The 24,405-nt window shown below is 42.0% G+C and overlaps 1 protein-coding gene across 1 annotated transcript in view; it reads right to left on the reverse strand.

The window, feature by feature from the left end:
• CLCN1 (chloride voltage-gated channel 1) overlaps positions 1–24,405 on the reverse strand; it is a 36,708-nt gene that overhangs the window by 6,851 nt on the left and 5,452 nt on the right. The window contains exons 2-18 of the mRNA XM_032098831.1: positions 22,976–23,129; positions 22,322–22,453; positions 20,688–20,816; positions 20,451–20,584; positions 19,579–19,656; positions 16,040–16,118; positions 13,161–13,286; positions 9,653–9,737; positions 7,107–7,208; positions 5,256–5,340; positions 4,703–4,852; positions 3,217–3,286; positions 2,555–2,665; positions 2,216–2,429; positions 1,383–1,516; positions 656–870; positions 429–534 (exon numbers count right to left, since the gene is read on the reverse strand). Coding sequence (XP_031954722.1) covers positions 429–534; positions 656–870; positions 1,383–1,516; positions 2,216–2,429; positions 2,555–2,665; positions 3,217–3,286; positions 4,703–4,852; positions 5,256–5,340; positions 7,107–7,208; positions 9,653–9,737; positions 13,161–13,286; positions 16,040–16,118; positions 19,579–19,656; positions 20,451–20,584; positions 20,688–20,816; positions 22,322–22,453; positions 22,976–23,129 — 2,104 coding nt within the window. The remainder of the gene's footprint in view (positions 1–428; positions 535–655; positions 871–1,382; positions 1,517–2,215; positions 2,430–2,554; positions 2,666–3,216; positions 3,287–4,702; positions 4,853–5,255; positions 5,341–7,106; positions 7,209–9,652; positions 9,738–13,160; positions 13,287–16,039; positions 16,119–19,578; positions 19,657–20,450; positions 20,585–20,687; positions 20,817–22,321; positions 22,454–22,975; positions 23,130–24,405) is intronic.

Consider the following 24,405-nt stretch of genomic DNA (forward strand, 5'->3'; position numbering starts at 1 on the left):
ATGGCTGAGCTAAGCCTAAGCTACTCAAAAACTTAGTGCAGATGTTTAGCTCTCAGATACTGTGCTTTCCCCAGGGAAATTCATTCACGTGGTGAAGGAGCCAAGAGATGGAACCCTTTCATGCAGACTCTCCAGAAAATGTCCAAGGAGTTGTTATTGCAAAGAATGGAGCGGGGAGACAGAGAGAGACCATCCTTAGTGGGCCTAGTTTTGCCATGCTCTCTGAGGGATCGTGACAGAAGGTATTTCCAGGTACATTACGCTGATGCTGAGGTGCACCAACAAAGTGTCTTTCATACAAGAACAGCAGAGAAAGCTCCTTCTCTCAGTCTCTGGGAAACCAGCACCTCGCAGGGGCAGGTACACAGAGTTAGCATGAAAGCTTCCCCAGGCTGGCTATGGTTGAGCCATGACAGAAGCTACCATACCTGAGTGTTGCTGGGGCTCCAAAGTTTCAGACATTTGTTTAAGAGGACTTGTTGGGCCGTTTGGCTCCTCTGGGTAACTGGGAGTGGGACTTGGGGGCCGAGGCAGCTGTTATGGAAAGGAGAGAAAATAAAGTCCACCTTAATGCCATTTATTTCTCAGCCTCCTCGAATGCCTGACTGCTTCTAAGCAGTCTCCGTGTTGCAGTCTGCCCACTTCTCTCCCTCACCTCTCCCTTCTCATCTGTATCCTCATCCTCATCAACATAAGCGAAAGATTCGTGCTTCAGCTTTGGCAAGTTTGCCCAGGGTCCATCGTAGGGTGCCTCATTCAGCTTCTGCTGCATTTCTCTGTTGAGGAGCCGTCGCCGCTCTGGGCTGATGTGCGTCTGGAGGAGAGCCTGCAGTTCCGATCGCTCCACAGACCCCAGGAGGATCATGGTCTCTGCACAACACAGAGCAGGGAAGCCATCAAGCCACCTCAAGGTTTTGAAGGTCCCCTTCCACACACCACACCTTCCTCCTTCCAGCCTCTTCTGAGTGCTCGGGCTCGTACCGTCTAGTGCTGTACAAGAGTCATTGACCAGCCCTGTGGTGGCTCCTAGGCTGTGGGAAGGGAGCTCACTGTCCTGAGCTGTGCCACCCCTCCGTGTCACAGCAGAGGCATGCTCTTGGCTCATGCAGGATCCCAGGAGGGCCCTGCTGTCACAGTTCAGCCTACAGACTTCCCACACACCTCCCTTACGTGCTGGATCTGCTTCACTGCCCACACTCCAGCTTACCTGTCTGGCCAGCTGAAACAGCCTTCTGCCATACATCATCCACAGCAGGAGATTTTTAAGAATTATTTTTTTATGTGGCAGGTCACACTGCCTGCTTCATGCCGTGCAATTTGAAAGCTTGTTTCTCCAAGCTGAGGCAGTCTTCAGGAAGGACCAGTTTCTCCACATTGCTTACCTGGCGAGTCCACCAAAGGCAAAGATTTCACTGTGGTGCTTTGGAGTACCGCTTGCAAGTCTCGGTATTTACAGTTGGAGGAAACAAATTTCACATCTTGGACCATAATATCCTCAACAAAGATATTGTATTTGCTGTGAATTTATGGACGATAAGGGGAAGAGTTAACATATTAAAAATGTCAAGCAGATAAATTCCCTAAAGAAATACATAAATGACCACTTCTTTAAAAACTATTCAAAATACAGCTGCCAAATGATCTCCTGTGAGAGTAACCAGAGGACTTTCCAAGAGTATAAACAGAGATTAACTGGATTTCCATCACAGATGTATTCCACTCCATTACCCCTCACCATAAAATACACACCTGTATAGATGGTTTTTGTATACATACCTATGTGTGTGATGTATACTAGAGAGAGGAAGACATATATAGGAATAACTGAATTTTGCTTCAAGCAAAATATCCAAATAAAGTGTTTAAAACATTTGCTGGGGAAAAAATATCCAAACCCCACTGAATTTAGATAAATGAGATTACTGATTTTTAAATTTTTAAGCTGAAGCAATTTGGAAATATTAATACAAATTCAGTAACATTGCTGGTCATTCAAACTTGTGCTTTCAGTGAAAAAAAAAAGAAGAGGACTTTTCTCCATTTTTGTGTATGAAACCTAATTCTACTCCAATACCTGTTTTTTGTTACTACAGGCCTTTTCTGCCTTCTTAATTCCTTTGTAATACTGTCTCCTTTTCATAACCTTTTATTCCCTCGAGGTCTTAACCCTCTCCTGCTTTATTTCTTTGCCACTCCCTGTTTCCACCTACTATACCTTATGTGATTCCAGCCCAGGTCTGGCAGGTAGGGCAACTTCTTCACCTGGATGATGCTGTCGTAGAGGCTGGGCTGCAAGCTCTGGGCCACCATGTTGGCAAGAATGACAGCCACCATCATGGGCAGGATGTGAGAGATCTGGCCCGTCAGCTCGAAGCAGATAACAGCAGTGGAGACAGTGTGGCTCACCGCTCCTGTCAAAGCTGCTGCACCTTTCCCAGGTAGGAGAAGGAATAGGGAGAGGAGGAGACTGTCATATAGAAACAGCATGTCATGTCAACCAGGACAATTACAGCCGTGGGACCAGGTGAAGAAAAGGGAAGACATGGAGGCTCACCAATGACAGCATATCCTCCAGGTAAGATTTGATAAAGAATATCATCAAAGAGGATCCCATTGGGAAAAAGCAATGCCATGATTTCCCCGATGAGACGTCCAAATGCAGCACCTGAAAAATATCGCTGACAGTTACGGAGTCAACATTTAAGGAACATCCAGTCTGTGCTGTGCAGGTGTGCTGGGCAATCACTTGGATATTTTCTTACAGAAACGAAGCCAAAACTTATGTCAAAATGGCACCGGGGACTAAAGAGTAGTTCTCAGTTACAAAATACAGGAGTTAGACTCCAAGAGGAAGAAAGGGTACTAAGGTAAATACAGTTGACCCCTCATTCATTCACTTGGGAACACCAGGCACAGCAGTACGTGTGATTCCCAGGCTGGAAGACATATTTTCAGACTGTGTACTGTCTCCCCAGGTGTGGCTTTCCTTATGTAAAAGGATAGGGATTTCCTACTTGGCATTTGGTTATGGGGGGTTGGGGAAATGTTAAAAGCAGAGACCCAGAGGCTGGTCTGTGGACTGCTAATCAGGTTTTCACAGACATCAAGTGATGACTCTTCATACACCAGATGAACCCTACTGGGTGTGTAGGCAGTGTCTCTCCTGTTCTCTCCACCTGCCAGATGGATATGCTGCAATGCAAAACTGAAACTCACCTAGTACGAAAACAGGCATGAAGCCTCCACAGGGGATTGGCATCGTGGTGGCAATAACAGCCATGCAGAACTAGAACAGAGGCAGAGGGTGCAGTTGTTACTGAACAGCAATAGCATTTCTTGGTGCCCCACTCTGTGCCCAGCCTGGCTGCAGATACCAGAAAGCTGCAGAGGCATAGTGCTGCTAACCAAGCTCTGTCTCTGCAGTACCAAACCTGGCCAAATACAGCTGAAAACTGACTATACTGCAGTGGAGAATCAGGCCAAGCCTTTGCCCAGAGTAAAAACAGCAGTTTCTTGTTGATGTGGTCTATCCCAATGCTGAATATATGCTGAAGAAAACTGACTGCTCCGAGCAGTTATCTAGTGAGTAGGGAATGCCTTTAGTTAGGACAATGCCAATGCATCTAGTGACTGAGGATACAGCTCTCCCAAAGGCAAACAGATGGGCTCAGGCCAGACACAACATCTAGTCCACCCCTCTTCCCTTCAAGTAAACAAGAGCTTTTCTGCTTGGTACACTGTAATAAGAATTATCACAGAAGGAGAACCCTTAACTACCTGTCAGAAATTTGATAGTGTTTTACTTTAGGTGGAAATAGTTGTGTCAATCAGTCATTGGCAGCCATTCTTCATCTACTGAAATGTTCAACTGACCTTGCAAGGTGGCATCAGCTCTTGTGCTCCCTTGCAATAAATAAATAATAAAAGAATTAGCACCTATTCTATGATATTTTTATCCTTTTATATATATATATTTTTCATCTTAGGAAAACCTCTTTCTTGCTACATGAAATGTGACGGGTTTTTTTCTTTCAAAAGTCTATTTTTCTTTCTCTGTCCTGTGTCAGTTGCACAGCTGATCCTTTCAGAGGCTGAGCAGTTGCACAGACCATGAACTCCCATAGACCATGTCAGGTCAGAACTTTTAATCTGCTGTTGCTTTCTGAGAAGTGAGCAAAACTGTTTCCAGCTGCATTTCTCCATCAAGTTTTGATGTACCGCTAGCAAATCCTTAAGCATCACACTACTATAGATTGTGCTTGCATATTCCTATTTGTCTCCTATCTGAAGTCAGGAATATCAAATAGACTGTATCAGACTTCATTTAGATCAAACAAATTATTGGAGACTTTTTAGTCAAGTATTTGTTTTTGTGGAACTTGAGAAATCTTTCACAATTTAGTCCTCCCTACCAGCTACTATACTGTGGATACCAAAGGTCATTCAGCAGGAGGCTTGAGGAGGATGACCTAGGGAGTAGAAAAGGAGGCCACTAAATTAAGGAAGCTATTCCCTAATAATTTTGGTAATGTTGCATTGAAGGTAGACAGACATCACATCAAAAGATGTAGGAATCCATTGCAGCTGTAGTGCTTCATTCAATACCCAGCAACTCCTCATTGGCACTTCACAAACTGTTTTACGAAAGGGCAAGAACATTCAGTCTGAGTGGAGAAGGGCTATGGTGAGCTGGGCTTCCTACCTTCACGAGGAAGAAGAGCAGGATGGTGACTAAGACGCTGACTTTAGGATGGATCCAGGCAGCAGATTTCCCTAGGATCTCAGTGTCCCCTCTGTGTTTGACCCAGGTGTAGTTATCAAAGAGAGTGCTGATGGCTTCCCGTGGCATCAACTAAACAGTAAAAAAACAGGTATGAGTCATAAGATTAGATGGAGTAAATATTCTACTTCTGTTACAAGGAAACAGAGGAGATTTTTACTGTGGTATTTCATGACTAAGGGACTTAATCCACATTTTAAATCTTCAGGAAGACAGAGGGAACTTTACTCAAGCAGGTGAAAAGATAACTACTTTTACACATGGGGTAACATCTTCCTTATTATTTTCTTAGAAGAGTGGATCTTTTTCAAGTTTTCTATGAAGGAGGTAGCAGAGATCATATAGTGCCTCCTCAATCCAAACTCCTTCCATCTCATTCTTCCCTTTTCCATGATACAAGGTTATTGGGGCTCAGGATAAGGAGATAATGTTCCACAGAACTGAAAAGAGTTGGTAATATGCTTTCCAGTCTCACCTCTCCTGCCATGAACTGCCCAAATCCATGAGGAAATGTCACAGACGCTATACAGAAGGTTATAACCGCAGGGTAAATCAGTCGGCTGTAAAGAAGGAAAAAGTTGTATCAATACGGCCTCACGTTCTGTTCTTGTAGCACCATCAATCCAGGACTAGGAATGCTATCACTGTGAAGCCTCTCTGTATTTGTATCCATGGCTTTGGAGTGCTGTTCCTGGCGTTTTAATGCCCTGCTCCACTGATCATCATAATTCATAAAATTCACCTGTCAGCAAAGCCCTCTTTCCCATCAGAATGAATATAATGGGAGGGATGGAGGAAGAGAGGGATGTACAACATGCACAAACTTGAATATGTGGGAGGAATGTGTGTTTGCAGTGATGTGGTGACCCATTGCCAAAAGCCTCTACTTTCCCCATTTGTCCTGATTGTGACAGTCTTCACCCCCCATGCAACGTATCCTGTCCTAGTGGATTTAAATGTAGGGATTTTTCATACATTTCTGCAGGCACCCCCTGTTGGATTAATTCTTATGGGAAAAACTGCTTCTCTTCCCACTGAATTCCTGGCTGTCACAATTTTGGAGAAGGTGTCCTTGGTAGCCAGTGAGTCTAGCAGTGCCAGGCCAGTGGGACACAGCTGGACAGAGGCTGAAGCCATCTGTGTTTTCCTGCTGCTGTGTCCAGTCCCGGGATGGGTTTCTGGGTAAACTGTGACACTTCACAAGCACTAAGACAACCTGAGCCTAAACTGCTTCCACATGCTGGGCTAATCCTGTCATGTGTCACTTGGCAAGTTACTGTTTCCTACAGGAAGTGTTGGCTGAGATTTAGGAAGACAAAATATAATGTTTAATTTGTTTCAGTCTAAGGACTTAAAAAATTCTGAGAAATAAGTGAAAAGTAAATTCCCACTTTTTAGGCTTTGCTCCACTTCTCTATTAAATCCATTTGATAGCACTGCTGATGCTTGTGGGTAAGGCTACATGATGAAGAAAGACAATTTTTCTTCCACATAAGAAACTAAGTTAGTTTGAACTTCTTTTTATCTAGTGGTTTTCTTCTGCTCAGGTCTGCAACTTGATAAGAAATAAGGTCCTCCATACCTCTCAACATCAAAAATTCTCATAGCATCAGATCTTTTTCTGTAAAGAGACTGAAGACATTTACAGTTATCCACCACTTCGGGTTATAAAGTTTGGAGGCTAGGACTTTATTAGAGAGGGGAAAACAGTATCTTCAAGTGTCCTGTGAAAACTTCATTGTCAAGACTTTGATTTTATTTTGCATTTCTCTTCCATGCTGCATTTCACACCATTTGGTTACTATGTTTCAGCTTTTGGTTCATAAGTATGCAGCACATTCCTTACATTTTTGCCAAGACTTTGATGAAAAAACAAATATATAGATTTTAAATACATAGTTAAATTTCAGCTGTAATTAATTTTCCTGAAATATAAATGATGTAGAATTTTTCACAGATCCTAAAAAACCCAAACAAGCCATAAACATCAGGATTTTAAGAAGCATGATCATTGACTTTCTAATTAAAAACATCTTCTGTCCAATGAATAGTTTCCCTTGTCCTCCTAACAAATATTGCAGAGTATTCCTTCTAAATCAAGAAGCCATTTGAAACTATTGAGGCTGATCAAAAAGAAAATACAGTGTGAGAAAAATTCTCTTGATGGTTGCAGAGATCTTACTCTCGTATAGGAGCAGTTTCTCATATTTTTACGATCTTACACTTGAAATAGTTCTACTATCTCCCAGAAAGCATTTGTTACTATGCAACACCAGTGGAGTGTAAGGATCTGGTCCCTAAAGAGAGTATCTTCACAAGTACTCACTATTTGGTGAGAAACTGGCTCAGAGCTTTATGACGTCGGATGCCCAGGACCACTTGGCGATTGAGATAAACAAAAAAGGCTCCAAGGAATCCAGAACATATGCTAAAATGGAGAAAAAGAAGTAAAAGCATGACAAACAACATCAACCAAGCAAATGAGTTTAAGTGGTTTAATCTTCAGCTGTTTGTGAAGCCTTTAAAATGTCACCTAGAGGATTACTCCTACAGCAGCTCCTTTGAAGATATTCCCTATCTGATGAAAGGGGAGAAATTATTTTGGACCTCTTTGTCATACACACTACCATTTTACCAATTTTCTCTTGCTGAGAGGGGGAAATCTCATCTATAAAAATCTGTTTAAAAATCCATAAAAAGAGACTGACAGTTCTCAGTGGGGGCTCGTCAAGAGCAACTGGGCAAAGACCAGTATTGTCAGTACTTAAACATCAGGTTGGAAGAGCAAATAGTAAAAATGAAGAGAGTTATAAGTCTGATTCAGTAAAATTATATGCCTACAACAAATACTAGTAGTAATAGGAATTCTTGTGCCTAAAGCAAAGTATATCGTCTCTATGATTCTAATCACTTAGGCTTATGTTCCGGATCTTAATAAAGTAAGAAAAAAAGTGTAGTTGTCTAAGAATTGGCGTGATCCTTAGGCTCTGTAGCTTAATAAGACTTGGATAAATAGGGCCTAATACTCGAATGTGAAATAAAAAAAAAGGAAGAGTGAAAAAAGACTGCATTTAGAATTGGTAAGGGGAAGCCTTATTGTATGTGGCAAGTAATTAACGCACATAATACAGAGGATAAACTGTTTACTGTTCTCATTCTATTAATTTCTAAAATTAATGGACTTTTGCTTTGTTATATGTCACGCATGTTTTTGCCAAATCTCATTCAATGATTAATTTAGTGTACTTAAAACATTGTATGTTGAAAATAATCCTGCTTTATAATTTAAAAATTGCAGAGAAACATGCTTAAACTAAATAGAAAGCTTTTCACAGAAAAACATGTCCAATGAATTACTCTTAAGTATTTTAACTGATTAGAACAGTGTCTAAAATAGACCAGTCCCTTAGGCAATATAAGCCTAAAGACTGCACTGTGAACTGAATTGTTTTGTAATACTTTATATTAAAATATAGATCTCTCCATTCATGTCTATCAATTTGTCAATAAACTGGAAGTGCTCCTCTTGTATAGATTATGCAAATTAACATTTGCTGACACAGAAAAACAAGATCTACCTATTGGCAGTGCTTGCCCTACCTGAAAGTGAAAAAATATGTTGGGTAGAAGCAGAGTTCAACTTTGAGACTTAATGTTAAGAGAATTTGGAGCATTCCAAGTTGGCATCGGGACTTTATCCAAGACTATCCAAGTCTTTAGGGTTGTTTTTTATTTTAAATACCATGTTGGACACCCAGGCATTTGAAAGCATTTTGCAGTTGTCATATATTCCTTTCCCAGCCTATATGCAGGGCTGAAAAATGCCAGCTCTGTCAACTCTGTCCAAAACATGGTGACAAGAAGTTTTGCATTCTAACAACCAGCTGTAAATCGCAAGGATTACATTTTTTTCCTTGCCAATCTAAACCAATAGATTCCGTCAAGTTCATTAGGCAAGTCTGTTTAAGGGGAAGAACTAAGTGAATACTTGTTACTAGCAAAAACTCCTGTGTATTCATAGATTTTTCAATATATCTGATGTCTTCAAAAAATCCCCCTTGAGTTCATAGTCAAGTAAAGTAATAGGAGGGCAGCCTACTAAAAGAAGCTAAAAACCCACAAATATATTTCTGGTCTTGAATGCAGGTCTTGCAACAGAGTATATTCACAACACCAGCACAGGCTTTTGTTCCTATAGTGTTTTCCTTTCATTATGCTCTGCAGTGACTTCCCTGGAGCCTCTCTCAAGCTCTAACCAAAGATGTTTCCTCACAGTAATTCCATACTCATCTTTTCTCTAGTATTTCCCAATTTTCATTTTTTTTAAGTTCATTCTTTCATTTCCTCCAAATTAACCATTGTTCTTACTGAGTCCAATTACGGTTGGCTACCCTTGTCACCATGTTGGGTGTACTAACCTCTCTCAAAAAGGATAATCATTCTGATCTTGTGAAAAGGAAACTTCAGGTTAAATCTTTTGTCCCATTTTGGTCATGTGAAAAGGGTACCTGTTGGATCTGTTCTTTTGAGGATAATGTCAAAACAGTTAAAGGGCCATTCAGATAAGTCTATTCCCAGTACTTTGACCAACTTAGACTTACTTTTTTTTTTTTACCTCCAAGCTTAATTTCTGAAAAAGATACATGGAAAGGAAATAACAAACAGCTTGATAATACCTGTATTTCCTTCCTTAGCTGTTGTGATACGTGGACACCATTTCTGAAGGAAGAATTCCAACAAAACAGAAACCCACTTTGTTTACAACCAAAGCAACTAAAAGTGATATATGGAAACTTTTTGGCAGAAGAATTCCTAACACAGATCAATACTATAACCTTTGTAGAGCAAGGAGTCAGTTTCCTGGGAACTTACCCTATTATAGCAAATGCTGGCAGCTCTTGCAGATCAAAGGGGAAATCCATACGGAAGTTTGTTCTGAACAGCGCTGTGATGGTAACTGTGAGAGAAGAAAGGTAGAGGAGGAAAGAAAATATGAGTTGAGAAGTTAAAGATAATAAAAGCTAGGGGTAGGGACAAGGAAACTAGTTTTATACATGCTCCTGTGTGGTTTTCCTGACATTATATACATATTACAGATTGCAGACTGCTCCGATTTAGTAGGTCCTATTTTTGAGCACTTGCAATCCTGGCACTCTAGATGGCCTAGGTTTGTTTCAGAAAATGTATGCCATTTGTTTTTTAGCTACAATCCCTGATTTTTAAAGGGTTTTCTTTCTTTCTTGTCTTCTACCGTCCATTCCCTATTAAATAAAAGCTCTTCCCGTATCCTTACTGAATGAGAGGTCTCTTTGCCGAGGCGGGCAGTGCCTGCACATCTGAAGAAGCTGTGTCACTTCTCATAGTTGTGATTGCCTTCCAGAAACAAAACACAGATCCTCTCTGAAGTTACAGCTTCAAAATTTTTGACTGGTACCAAAAAAATGAAAGGCTTAGAAATCAGAGATGGAAAAGATCAGCTAAACCCCATCTTCTCCAGCTCACCTCTCCTGGTAGTGCTGCCCTGCTACAATGAAATGTTAAAACCTGTCCTGCTTTTCTCTGTAGGTGCATTATTGTGTGGAAACAGTAAACACCTGTATGCTAACAGGTGAAGGATAAATTAGCAATTTAATACAGGGTGGAAGTGCAGCTGGATGAGGATGGATATAAATCCCAAATTGCCCTTGATGAAGGAATTATTTGTTCAATGAGGAAATAAAAGAAGCAGTGAAAATCTAGCATTATATGACAATAACAGGAGGCATTGACTACTCGTTATTTGGTCATACAGAACTAGGTTTAGAGTAATGATTTAATGAGGTCTCAGTGGGTTACATTACCTAAGATAGCTAAGCCTAAAACTACATTCTACTATCCAAATTGGGATGATCTTGCTCCCTGTCTCTTCCCCCTGTTCCTTCCCTCCCAGCTGTGCTATTGTTCTCCTCTCCCGTTGGGCCCACTCTGGCACATCACAGCCTTCTGTGAGTTCCTTTGCCTTATTAAAACCTGCCAGAAAACCTATCTGCTCTTTCCCTGGGTTACTCCTCTGCCAAGGAAGTGAGTTGAATCAAGGGGAACAACGAACGCAGAGATGGTACAAGGCAGGGGTAGAAGAACAGTCAGGGATGGAAGATGATGAAAAGCAGGATGTCCTCTTTTTTGTTAGATCAGCCCAAGAAAGGGATCATCTCAATTTAGTTTAAGGAAACAGATAGTCCAAGCCACTAAATGGCAGAGCATTAAAAAAGTATAGTAGGGCCCATTTTCAAAGAGTTTTGCCACAGGGCAGCATAGATGACCAGAGCAAAGGGAAACAGTCACAGTGCTTAGTCTGAGTCTTCTAGGTCCCCCTCTACTCCCACAGGACAGAAAAAGATTTCCACAGAAAGATTCATCCCACCTATCTTCATCCTCTTTCCCCAGTGACTAAGCCATTCTGAAACTGAATGTCTAAGCCCTTTTCTCTCCATTGGCTACAAACTGTACTAGAGTATCTGTCCAATTCTTACAAGGTTAGAAGTAGAAAGGAGTGGGAAAGGCTTCTTAATGGGGAAGTCTACTTAAAAATAGATTTGAACTTTAAGATAACAATGAGCCATGTGTAGGAGAGATCAGAAGGAGCAGGAGGAAGGCAAGGCATGAAACTCTATGGCAAATAAGATGAAAGTCCAGGACATGGTAAAACAAGAATCCTGCGAATTGCAGAACTCGAACCTTCCATGACTGGCAAAGAAGGGCTCAAGCTGCAGCAACCAACCAGAGTGGTTTGGCAAATAACCAGATGTTATTTGGAAAGTACAGATAATGGTGTAATGCCAGCTGACAAAGCCATGAGTAACAAGAAGCCAGTAAGGATTATGTGGGACTAAGAAATAAAAGAATTTTGGTGAGATACTACACAACTTATTTGAATCTGTCACTCTGATGTGATCACTTCCCTACCTGCTTCTTCCTAGTAGCAGGCAATAATAGAAGAACCTTGCATGATAAAAGACTGAGAAGACCGGGTGTGTAACTTTCCAAGGGAAATAAATGAGCAAGAAAAGACATGAAAGACAAGTTAGAGCAGAAATGATAAAAGATCATAAAATAATGAATGACTTAGCTAGGTAAACGTTTCTAGTTCCTTAGTGCAAGGACAAGGAGACTGACAACACAAAGAAAATACAGAACTGTGAAAAGGAACAATTTTTCATAGCCAATTGAATCATGGAAGTTTTTAACCGAGACTGTCAATGAAGAAGAACTTGAGGAGCCATTAATATCGGTATTAAAGCTGTCTGGATGATTTTGAAGAAGGGACAGGAGTCAAGAAGTTTCAGGATTAAGCGAATTTCTAGTCATTTGAAATTAAACTAATTTCTAGTGATTTCTAGTGATTTGAGAGATCAACGAGGGAGTCAGAAAAGACAAAGTGAAGGAAGTTATCTCCTGTTATGTCTTTGAGTTTCTTATATTTTTCTCTGGAAAGAACAGACAGATATGGGGTTTGGGTTTTTTTGTGACAGACCTAATGGTTAAATACCCCAGATTTACTTTTAGGCAGTGCTACATAAAGAAAGATGTAGCCACTTTCTACATTCAGGTAGAAGGTGTAGTCATTTTCTATATTCCAGAGAATATTCAACCCCCCAAAAAATCCATCCCTCTGAAGTCAAGAGAGACATGTTATAGCAGTTTTAAGTAAGTAAACTGCTCACATGGAGCTCAATAAAATAGATGCAAGAATAAAAGATAAAGGTATTATAAGGAAGAAGTTTACAAAGAAATGGCAGCCTTCTGCACCAGAATTCTATTCCCACAGTGTTTGAGATGCTCTACTGAACAAGCCTGACTTGTGCTCTTTCTGTCTGCACAAATGTCACTCTTATGCTTTTCAATCACTTGACACACTTTATTTTTTCAGGACCTTCAGTCAGATCCTACCAAACCTGTAGCCTCCTAATCATTTAATCATCTCAATTTTCTTGACTATCTGTTTTAACATTTTCAGTCAAGAGGTGACCAAAGCAGACCATGGCTTTTCCAGCATGGACTACATCCTCTGTGAGAGGATATCTCTGTGTTTGCAGCCTGGACACTATTCTGAGCAGAAGCAACAAAATCCCACCTCAGGGTCCCTTTTGCTTGCTGAGGACTCATATTCTGTCATTTGTCAGTTAGATACATCCCAGAACTCCTAGGAATAGGTTGGGCTAGACAAGAGACGAGATGACAAGACACTTCCCTTTCTCCTTCCTTCTGTGCTGCTGGAAGTCACATGTTGTGGCAGACGTTTCAAGCATCATAAAAATATCGTGGTTTTGAGGAAGATGGAAAATAATGCATTAACAGAGGAACTTTTGTACAAAGAGAGCAGGAACAGCTCTTAGCTTACCTGCATCCTTGTTCCAGACAGCAAGGACTCGGAACACGAAGGCACTAAAGGTAGCTGCAAAGAAGCCTCTCCAATAATTGCGCACAGCAAAGTAGGTAGAGGTGACCTCGATGCTGAAAAGAACCCCTAGAAAGAGTTGGAAAGGGAGCAAAGTTAAAATAAGAAGTGTAATGTTAGAAGCATGAGAGAGGATTCTAACTAGCTTTCTAGAGCAGTGGTCTCCACACTTCTTTGATCATGCACCCCTACCCATAAAAGGTTTTTGAGCATGTACCCTCTCCCCTCTATGTGAATTTATTTAAATATAATACGCATGTACTACTGTACTAAAATATTGTGTACAATATAAAACATGCACAAAAATAGAAATTAAACAAGGATGAGATAAAGATGAAATAAACGTAATTTTAAAGATTATTTGTTTTATTTATTAATGGAACAAAAAAAATTGTTCTCACTGAAATAGTAATATACTTTATTTTTTAAAATCTGGGTTTAACGCTTTGTGACACGGTAATTCAAAGGTCTGGTTCTATGTTCAATTTATTTTGATGCTTGGTCTTAATGGCTGTCATATCTAAAAAGAGGATCTCACAAAGACACATAGATCCAAATGCAAGAAATGTATTACTGGCTGTGCTGGCTAAATCATGATACTGTTTTTTCAATCCCACCCACCACCTATGCAAAGAATTTTGTGAAAGTTGGATAGTAAATTTTCATCTTCCCTGATGTCAATCAGTTGTTCTTGCAAAATGATCAGAAGATGTTGAATTTTTATATTTTTAACAAGTGGGTTTAAAACCCACAAAAAAATCATAATCTTGACGATTTTTAAACAGGTAGAAATTCTTGTTTTCAAGTTTTTTGAGCATATCTATAATGAGAGCATTTTTGTAGCCAAGACACTTACATTGTATTTGGCAACAGATTCACAAAATCTCCACAAGTTTCTTTTGAAAAGCAGTTTCTCACCCACTGCTAGAACATCACTTTCACCTTGAAGTACATCAAGTATGTTTACTTTTTCAGAAATAACTACTAGGTAGCAATCTACTGACAGAGACTTGTCATCACAGAAAAAACCAGCAAATTCAGAACACTTGTCTTTTTGTAAAAGAAAAATGTGCAACTGGACATTAAATTCAGTGGCTATGAGATCACCAGCAACTGCCTGTAGGATTTTCTTGGTCACTTCCCATCTCATTATGAAGTACTGTAAAGATTCTACTGTTTCAGGGTGTTGTTTTTACAAAATGAACCACATCAATGACATCCTGCAGCACTTTGTGCATGTCTGGATCCCACTTCTTTGCTGCGATAGCTCGTCTGTGAACACTGCAGTGCACGAATCCCAGGTGTAGTTTTGTCTAGGTAACCTTACCACCCAGTTCTTCTCTTATTCTGCTCCACCAGTTGTTACACTTGCACAGCTCTTCTCTAGAACATTTTTTATTGAAGAAGTAATTCACTGTTGAGAATACAGCTTCTGTGATAGAGCTTCCTTTCAGTGTCTCACAGAAAGAAGTTCTGCCTTTCACTATTGAAACAGAATCTGGAAAATACCATCATCTGAGGCATTTTAGAAACATCTGTGCTTAATCCAGCTGCACAGGAAGCCGCTCCCGCTGTGTAATTTGTACAGATGCTGGTTTCTTCAAACCTTAAGCAATGTCCGCTAGGTGTCTTCCAGCAGTGCTTACATTTTAATTTGCTGCTCTCTTGCTTTCTGTGCTTTATTTTTATGTTTAATGGCAGGAAAAACAAGTGTTTCTCCTGTGGGATGTGGCATTTTCTCTTTTGCTGTGAAGCAAGAGACCTCAAAGGAGGCTTCTACACGTTTGTCATTAGGTCCAGTGAAATTTTGTAAAGTACTGAATTGAATGTCACATGGCTTGAAACATCGCTGAAAAAACGTAGAGGTTTGTCTTCATGTTCCGGGTGCCTGGATTTTAAATGTCTTGCTAATTCTGATAGCTTAATACCATCATTACTTCTCAAAGCATGATACACACATGGGGTGAGGTTCATCGTTAATGATAGCAGATATAGATCCATATTTAAAATAGCCTTTGATAGTTTTAATTTTTTTTTGTCCAACTTCCTCTCAGATCTCATTAGCTGGCCATTATTTGTACTGTATTATTTGTAATGGGACTGAATAAGGGCCTGTACTAGAAGTGTCAGCTCTGCCACTTTCTTGTCATTTCTCTCGCTCACATTATTAGTATTATCTTCAATCCATAGCCTCTTTGCAGGAACCTTTTTAAGCCACTTTTCTTATTTGTGAGGATTACTGTAGTTAACACTAGATAATATAATCCATAAATCCACTTAATCCAGTGTGGGCACATATTGATTGCAATTCATTGGAATATGCTGAAAGAGAGGAAATGATTGAGGGCACCATGGTCAACCCTCTGCATTGGGAGTACCTCTACACCTCATGCACTGCATGTGACAAGTGGCCATGTGACATATTAGGGCCCCACTGCCAATACATATACTTAATACTAGTGAAGTTCAATTTATTTACTTTTTTATATTAAAAAAAAATAGAAATTTATATTAAAAAAATAGAAAAAAAGTATTTCCTTCCCACACCAAATAGATCACCTTGTGTATCCCATGGGGTACCCCCACCCCAGTTTGGAGACCACTGCTCTAGAAAGCCTTCTCCTCTTGCTTCCAGAAAGTGGACAACATGTGGAAAAAAGACTGTCAAGATGCTGGGGAGGTTGAAAATGCTAGAGGTAGGTGTCTCTGTCCAAAGTAAATGTCACATCAAAAATGTGGTGCAGGAGAGTGGGAGAGGAGAAGAGGACTAGGCAGGAGAGGATTTAGATACCTGGGGAAAAGGAAACAGAACAGCCACTTGCCTCCAAGTGGTGTCCCAAAGCAGCAGCCAACACCCACAGCGCACCCCACAGTCAGGACATCCGTGTAATAATAGGGCTGCTACTGGTGAAAGAGACAAAGAGAGACAGACAAACAGAAGAAAGAAGGAAAGAAAGCAGAGAGTGAGTAACAAAATTGGCATGTAAGACTGCATGATGTCACCCAGCTCTGTCACCAGTCTCAGAGTTATAGCTAGGTTTATCTTACTTCTGGATGGCTTCAAAATATTGAAAAGGCAAGACCTGGCACAGGACAGGCATATACCTGGAATCACACATTCAAGACATGTGAAGAAGGCAGCATCTCATTTTCCTTTGAAACATACACATTCCTGTCACTGTAAATGAAATGTCTCATGGAAATTCCTCCAGAGGGTGGAAGGAGCATAAGTAGGTTTCGCTCCATCTCTTTTACTTTGGCAGGGAATCTCAGGATGCACATGTGCCACAGAATGCCTCCAAAAACCTCCCCGTGAGTCAGTGCGCACAAGGCACATGCATGTCCAGAGCAGAGTGTGAACTGGTCCTGAAGGTCCTTCCACGCTGGGTGGGTGAGTGGGTGACAGATCACCCAGTAAAGCGTTGTGCTGTCCTGGTGAAAACTGTCATCATTATAAAAGTAATTGGAAGGTATAAAAGGGAGAGTCTTTCTCAGAGGCTGGGCACCATTTGCTTGTCAAGGGCTAAACTGGCTTTTCAAATCCATCCTTCTTAATACACAGGGTGGTGTTTACCTGCAACAACACCCAGAAGTTATGCACCAGGGCAATATGATGTGAAACTGTGAGCTATATCTGGGACCAAGGTCAGATGAAGATCACAAGACTTCCAGGTAATGGAAACCACATTTGGCAATTTGGTGTAAATCCAATAGAGGAACTAGGGCTACAGAAACTATGATAATTTTCTGTTCCCACACTACAATGTTATCACAGACTCACAGCAAGTTTTAGTCCTGTGTCTCTGAATGCTTCTCTATCTCTCTGTTCAGCGCTGGGCTAAATCCAAGGTTAGATCAAGGGCAGAAGGATCAGAGTGCTCAGGATCAGGGTACTAGGGCAGCCCTGAACACTTCCTAGGGCAAAGATTCCCCAGCCTCTCCTGACACCTGTGCCACCCTGAACCACTTTTGGGACAAGGGGAGAAATTCTTTTCATGCATAGACAGAATTTCTCTTGTTTCAAGTTGTGGCTGTTGTCTCTTTGTCCTTTCACTATTCTCTGAGAAGACTGGCTATTTTGTCTGACATCTCCTTCAGCTCCCAAAGGCAGCAGCTAGATCACTCCCTGTTTACCCTTCTCTTTTCTTCTCTAGCATCTCCCAGTGAACTGTGTATGATGAATCCTGCAGTCTCTGAGACTATGTTAATTCCAGGTACAGAGAAGGGAACAAGAAGCACAGACTTCCACAGAGGTCTTTGGGTTTGGGGGTTTTTTTGCTTTAATTTTTTACCATTAAAACAGATACCATTCTCCTGTATACTACCAATGGTTCCACCTGACTCTGGTCTGATCCTTGGTTCTGAAACTGCTTTCTCTCAAGGCTTTTGGCAGACTGACAAATTTTGCCTTGAAGCCTCAGGCTTCAGCTCAGGCTGTCTACATCTTGCTAGACTGCCCACATACGCACAGTTCTCAGCCTCTCTCTTGCTTAGCCTGATTTTCTTCCTGGCATCTTTTCTCAAGTTACCAGCTGAAGAACCTCTAATCTGTAGCTGACAAACTATGTTCCTTCCTTGTTGTTTTTTTTTTAATAGTCACCCACAACAAAGATCAGTATTACTGTTGATGCTAGACCATGTTACAGTTGTCAGCTAACTCATCCATTTGAAGGCTAACAGGAAAGTAGGGCATGGAAGAACTAAAGCCAGCTTAGAAAAAAACCCCATAGAATTTTAAAACTCCTTACACTTTTGGGCACAATAACCATGCAAAGAGGTTCAGGGCAGCATATGGGGAGAGAGGGAAGTGAAATGAAAGACAAATTAATTATGAATATATTTCCACTGCTTTAGGAAGAAGTTACCATGTGCCCTTGTTTAAAGAAATTCTGTGAATCACAAGACTAGTATAAGTGCATGGGGGACACATAAATTTCCAGATTTCTCCTCCGGGTGGGATCATGGAAAGTTTTGAAGGAACCACTGAAGTTGTCTCCCTGCTCAGAGAGCTGTTAATTCTGCTAATTCCAAGGCTAGATCAGGTTCATGTCCAGGTGAGTCTTGCACATTTCCAAGGGTGGAAATTCTCTGGACACTCTGAACACCTATGCCACTTCTGGACCACCCTTGGGAGAGAAGAACATAATTTCCTTGAACAGAGTCAAAATTTCCCTTGTTGCAATCTGTGCCTGTTGCCTCTTGCAAGGTTTTTTTTTTTTACTTCTGTTCTCTACTTGATCCTTATTGACTTTGTGGACAGCCTTTGGTACTCTCCAGGTGGAAAAATGTTCATGGCTGGCAGGGATGAACAAGCTGCATCATTAGAAACCAGCACTTCAATAGGTGTCACTTTTCCTGTAACCATCCCTTCCTTTCGCTGCCGCCAGTTACACGTGAAAAGAAAGAACTTGTGTTGCTAAAGTGGAGAGGTATCTGTGGAGAACCTTCCATGGCAGCAGGAAGTCTCCCAGCAAGAGGCTAAAGGAACTGTACATTAAATGTCACATATAGGAAGACACTTGCCTCCAAGAGGGGCCTTGAAGCAACATCCGACTCCAACTGCGCAAGCCGGCACCAGGAGGTCGAGCTGCCTATGCACATTCTGGAACAGGGAGTGCAGCCAGCGCCGGGCATGCTGGGGTTAGAGGGAGCAAAGCCGGGGGTTAGGACCCAGAACAATGAAAATAAGCAACAGCCAGCAGCACAGTCAGCCATTGCTATTACAAATAGCAGGCTCTAGACACTTTAGTGCAGTCTTTAGTACTGTCAGCTGGTCTTCAGCAGTGACACCTGGTCCTTGTGCACAGACAGGATCCCCTCAAATAAAACAGCACCTTCAGTTGTATTACACAGTCACTTTCTGCTAAGAGCCTGCACATGAAGGAGTTCCTACATTTATCTATATGTGCAGTTAATCGATTTTTTATACAACCAGTCAATACGGTGATCAGCCTGCAGAGGCTGTTCTGCGATAGCAAGAGCGTAGGCGTCAGTGTCTATAATTAGCAATGCTGTATAAACTTGGCTTAAAGACAAATTGATCTTTGTCTGCAGCTATTTTTTTATACAGTCAATGATCACAGTGCAAAGGTACCAATCATGAGATTGAAAACTTTTCAAACACATACTCCTAACCAGTCTCTGTGTACTTGCTGGGTAACACTGGTGGTCCTGACCAGTTATTTGGACTGTGTGTCTGGCCTTGCACTACTTTTGTTCAGCTTGTATTTTACTGCTCTGTAGCAGTACAGGGAGCTTCAAACCATGTGTTTCCTCTGTGTTCTGTGGCCTATCCTTACTATCCTGTGTGTCTTAGGAGCTCAGCCTGTGGAAGAGCTGTGTGCAGAGACATGTGCCTTACCTCATACACCCCACAGAAGATTGACATGAACTTGCTGAGTACCACAGCACAGATACTGGCAATATGCACAAAAGGACCCTGCAAGAGAAGAGGAGAAAATCAGAGAGGGTTGCCTGCTGGTTACTGACAACCATTTAGCTACTGCAGGCCTCATGATTTCTCTTTGGCCATCTCAGTTGGCAATAGAATCATTAAGATTGGAAAAGACCTCTGAGATCATTGGGCCAAACCTTTAATGCAGCATCACCGTGTTCACCACTAAACCAGGCCCCCAGGTGCCACAATCACACACCTTTTGAACACTTCCAGGGATAGTGATTCCACCACTTGCCTGTTCCAATACCTGTGTCTTGGAACCTGACCACCAACCTGACCATTGAAGAAATTTTTCCTAATATCCAATCTAAACCTCCCCAGGTGCAACTTGAGGCCATTTCCTCTTGTCTTGTCCCTGGTTACCTGGGAGAACTGACTAATTCCCACCTGGCTACAACCTCCTGTCAGGAAGTTGTAGCGAGTGAGAAGGTCTCCCCTGAGCCTGCTTTTCTCCAGACTAAACAACCCTTTTTCCCTCAGCTGCTCCTCGTAAGACTTGTGCTCCAGACCCTCCAATCTTCCTTAGTTCTCTGATCTCCATTTAATTTTTTCCCTCTCAAAGACCACCTGACTTGCGTTCTTTGATGTTTCCTATATCATGTCTTTGAAAGTGGAAGGAAAATGGCCGGTGAAAGATAGGTGTTGCTGGAAAAAGCAGAGTTTTGAGAAGAGAAATGGTGATGAAAGTAAGAAAACATTTATAGATTCTTCTTCCACAGACAACTCCCACCTTCCAGACCCTGGTCACTACTGCACATGGAATCAGCAATATTTACCTCTTTCCCCACAGGCATGCCACTTCCAAGCCCAGCTGTGAGGGCCACAACTTTGGCCACAAAAGCTTTGAGAGTGAGATACTCCTTGAGGACCACTCCCCTCATAATGGTCTTGAGCTCTGGGATCCCAGACCCTGAAAACAACAGCAGAGCCAGGGATGAACAAAACCTGCAGGCAAATGGAACAAGAAAAACAAGACAGACAGAAACAGATCTTGCCATGCCTTCTGCCCTCACCAACAGCCTGTGGAGAGACGAAGTGGCAGAAACTGGCCGCAAACAGAATAAGACCAAGAGGGAATGCAACCCACACCACGAACTGCAGAGGGACATTCGGGTGCAGTTCTCTGTATGTCCACTTGTAGGCTGTAAACATATGAACAAAGAACTTGTCAGGAACCACAGCTGCCCCAAACTGGCTGGTAGACATCGGAGAATCACACACTTGCTAAACGTGCCCATGCTAAATCTCCTTCAGAAATGCTACCCTAATGCTCCTTTCCTAAGACAGCCCTTGTTACGTTTTTGAGTACGAGTTCCCCAATAAAGCAGGCATTCTGCAGGAATGGATAGAAGACACTACTAATATCTGTGCACAAGCATGGCATAAAAAGAGGTGTGTTACATGCACTTGTGAGGACAAATCACCGTGCAGTGTCTTTTCATTTGGCAGTCTGAGGGTCTTGTGTGGGTCCTGGAGGACAATAAAGTGGTCCACCAAACATTTCTTCATAAAAACTAGTTTAAAAGCTCTGATTGTGATTTCCCCTCTAGAGCAGCAGCATGAAGGGAGCTGTGCCAGCAGCTTTTAAAACAGCAGCGGTACCATTGCTCAGACAGGTACAACAGCACGAGCTGCTGAGAATCCAAACTGAGCTGCAGCTCCTCTGCAAGTGCATCTTCCCTGCCTGGGCTGGCTCCCCACACAGCCTCAGCAGAGGCTGAGACTTGGCAAAGGAAAAAAAAAACCCAAAGGACTCAGCTGCAGGGAGCATAAAGGACAGGAAACCTCAGAGTAGGTTATGCCAGTAGACTGGTAGATGGGGAAGCTCTAGAGGGAGGAATGCTGGGCTGAAGGAATGCTGGGGGCTGTGAGGAATTGCAGTGTCTGGTGGACATCAGCAGCCAAGAGGAAAAGGTTGGTGTATGTGTCTGCCAGTCAGGATTGGGACACTGAGGGTAAGGACAGGGGAACAGTGCAGTTAACAGGATGTGGCAGTGGGGGGTGTATGTGTGCACGCCGGGATGGGGGAATGAAAGGTCTTGTAATTTTTATAGCTGGCAAAGGGAGACAGATCACAGGAAAAATGCAGGGGAGGGATATAAAACAGGGAATATGAGATCTTTGTGAAAAGGGCAAAAAGAAAGAGCACTATGTGCCCAGGTAGCAGAAAAATTCAGGGCAGTGTATAAGTAAAAATTGGAAAAGAAAAAATGAGGTAAAAAGTAGAAACAGTGTCAGGAGGGCATGTAAGAGCCCCTTCCTCTCCCCATGCCCCATGTTCTTAGTATTCCTGGGGAGAAAGGGAAGCAATATAACAGGAAAGGCCACAGTATAATTTCCCTGTGCTCCTCTATATTCAAGGGAGAAGAAAGGAAAGGGATTCAAAATAATTGTTTGCCTTTGACTCATCATATGCATATCCCTTGTTTCTGCCCACTTACTTCTAAATTTTCCCCTGCCATCCCTTTAAAGAACCTCTCCCTAGCTAACCTTTGCTCTACTGTGTTGCCAGAACTTCAAACTTCCCAAGCAGCAAGGGTTGAGGATGGGACACTGATATTAAAGGATGAGTGACACTGGTCACTGGGCTTTGTAAAACACTTGTATCATTTACTGGCTGCTTTTGCAACATCTGAATGGGACCCACCCTGTACGGTCTTTGCACTGGCATAATCCACTCCCCAGCTCACCAACGCCATGACCAGACCCAACAGAACCAAGAAAATCCAGTCCTCTCCAAGCTTCTTGGTAATGTATTTCTGGACGCGTTTAGCACAGTCTGTGGAGGGAAAAGTGGACCAGAAAAATGGAGTGAGCATAGATAAAGTTGTGTCTGTCTCTCCTATGCTGAGGACTGATTACAACAAGGATTTATTTGGAAGCATCATGGGCTTCATGTTGAAGGCTTGGTACCCATCCCTCTCTTACACAGTTCTGTAACATCTTCTGTAGTTTAAAAAACATTTTAAAAAGGGTCTGTGTGTGTGTGCAGGACACACAGGGTGGAATTCAACATCTTGTACACTAGCAGCAAAAGTCTGACATAAGGAGGTCCTTTTCCTCCCATTACAGAGATCTGTTGTGGAAAAAATTATTTACTTGGGGTTGTTTTCTATTCCAAACATATCTTTTCTCTTTCTAGGATCAAAGTTCATTTAGAAAAGATTTTTCAACCCAATGAGGTTTGATTCCTTTTGCTTCCCTCTCTGCATCTCCCCAGTCACAATTGCTTAAATTCCTCCTCTCTTGCTGGCCTACCCAATATCGTGTCATAGGGTAATGAAAGATGAATTGTCCGTACCTTGACATTTGGAATAGTGCTCTTCTTTGATCTGGACTTGACTGTCACGTTTCAGGGCTCTTCCATTGTTCCTTTGGGCCTGTTTCTCCAGTAGTTTTGCTGCTTCCTTCTCTGAAATGTTATCCGTTATCTGATCCGTGTATCGGCCATAAAGCTGGAGGAGCAGAAAACAAGAGGGATCACAAGTAAAAGGTAAGGCAAATGCTCCTTCACAAACAGCATTAAGGATGACAAGGCAGATCTACCAACAGTCCGAGGTACAGACCCAAATGTACCCAAGCAGGGAGCTTGAGACACAGAAAATCTCAGACAGATGCAGCTCATTTATTTTTTCTTTCTAGTTCCTTCTTTCCAATCTCCCCAAAACCTTTTCACCTCCTTTTTCGGAGTACAAGATATGACCACAGAACATCCATTATTTTCTAATGTCCTGGGGAAAAAAAGGGAGATTGAACATTAAGAGACAGCATTTGAACATTAAGAGACAGCTCTCTGGAGGTACAAAAGAAGGTCAAAGTAGTTCACATGAGGCCACCATCCTCAGGGCTGTCTCACAGATTTCAGCAGCACTGTAAAACATCTCTGAAGGTTTTGAGAGGCATTACACTCTCAAACAGGCTGCAGGAATGTCCTGCATCTGTTCCTCCTGCTGCCAAGGAATGCTTAACTGGGCACACAGCCACTGATGGTGCCTGTGGAGGAAAAGAAGCAGCATCATCTCAGAAATATCACAGGCTGCTGCACACCTCCAACCATTATTTACCCAAATCAGCATTTTAAGCCCTCATGTGTCTCCAATTCCTCTGAATTTCCTAATTGCTTAATCTAGTCTTTTTCTTCAGATACTAAACACGGTTGGTTATATGCAATTCACAACCAGCTGCACATGCTTACCAAGGACATTTCTTACATGGGTCTGCAGTAAACTGGGCAGTTGTGCTGTCTTGTCAACATCTTAAGGGAGTTTGAAGAACCCTGACTGTGCCCCATGTTTGTTTACCAGATTCCCTTAAGAGCAGCTATCACACCTCACTCTTTCAGAGTATAGGTGGGGAAGGTGTGCATTTGAGAAGCAGAGAATAAGCCTCTCCTCCTTGCATGTCCTTCAGTGAACCAGTTTTGGCTTTACTTCAGACCAGGTTACCACCTGATGCCCTTCCCACCTGTGAGAAGGTGACCATTTGCTCCCTCTGCAGTACAACATCTGCTTCTCTGAGATTTTCTGAGTGGCAGGAGAAGAATGAGCCATGTTTAGATCAGCAAAATCAGACACTTTAGCTGGAGAATGACGGGACGCATGACAGAGATAAAGCACTACCACACACTTAGGAGACATTTCTATTTGACAGTTCCTGCCTCCACCTTTCAAGGTAGCAAAAGTGATGTTCCCATTCCCTTGAGATAAAATAGATACAGAGACTCACAGAAAG

The sequence above is a fragment of the Corvus moneduloides genome, chromosome 2 (assembly GCF_009650955.1).
Source record: "Corvus moneduloides isolate bCorMon1 chromosome 2, bCorMon1.pri, whole genome shotgun sequence".
NCBI lineage: Eukaryota > Metazoa > Chordata > Aves > Passeriformes > Corvidae > Corvus > Corvus moneduloides.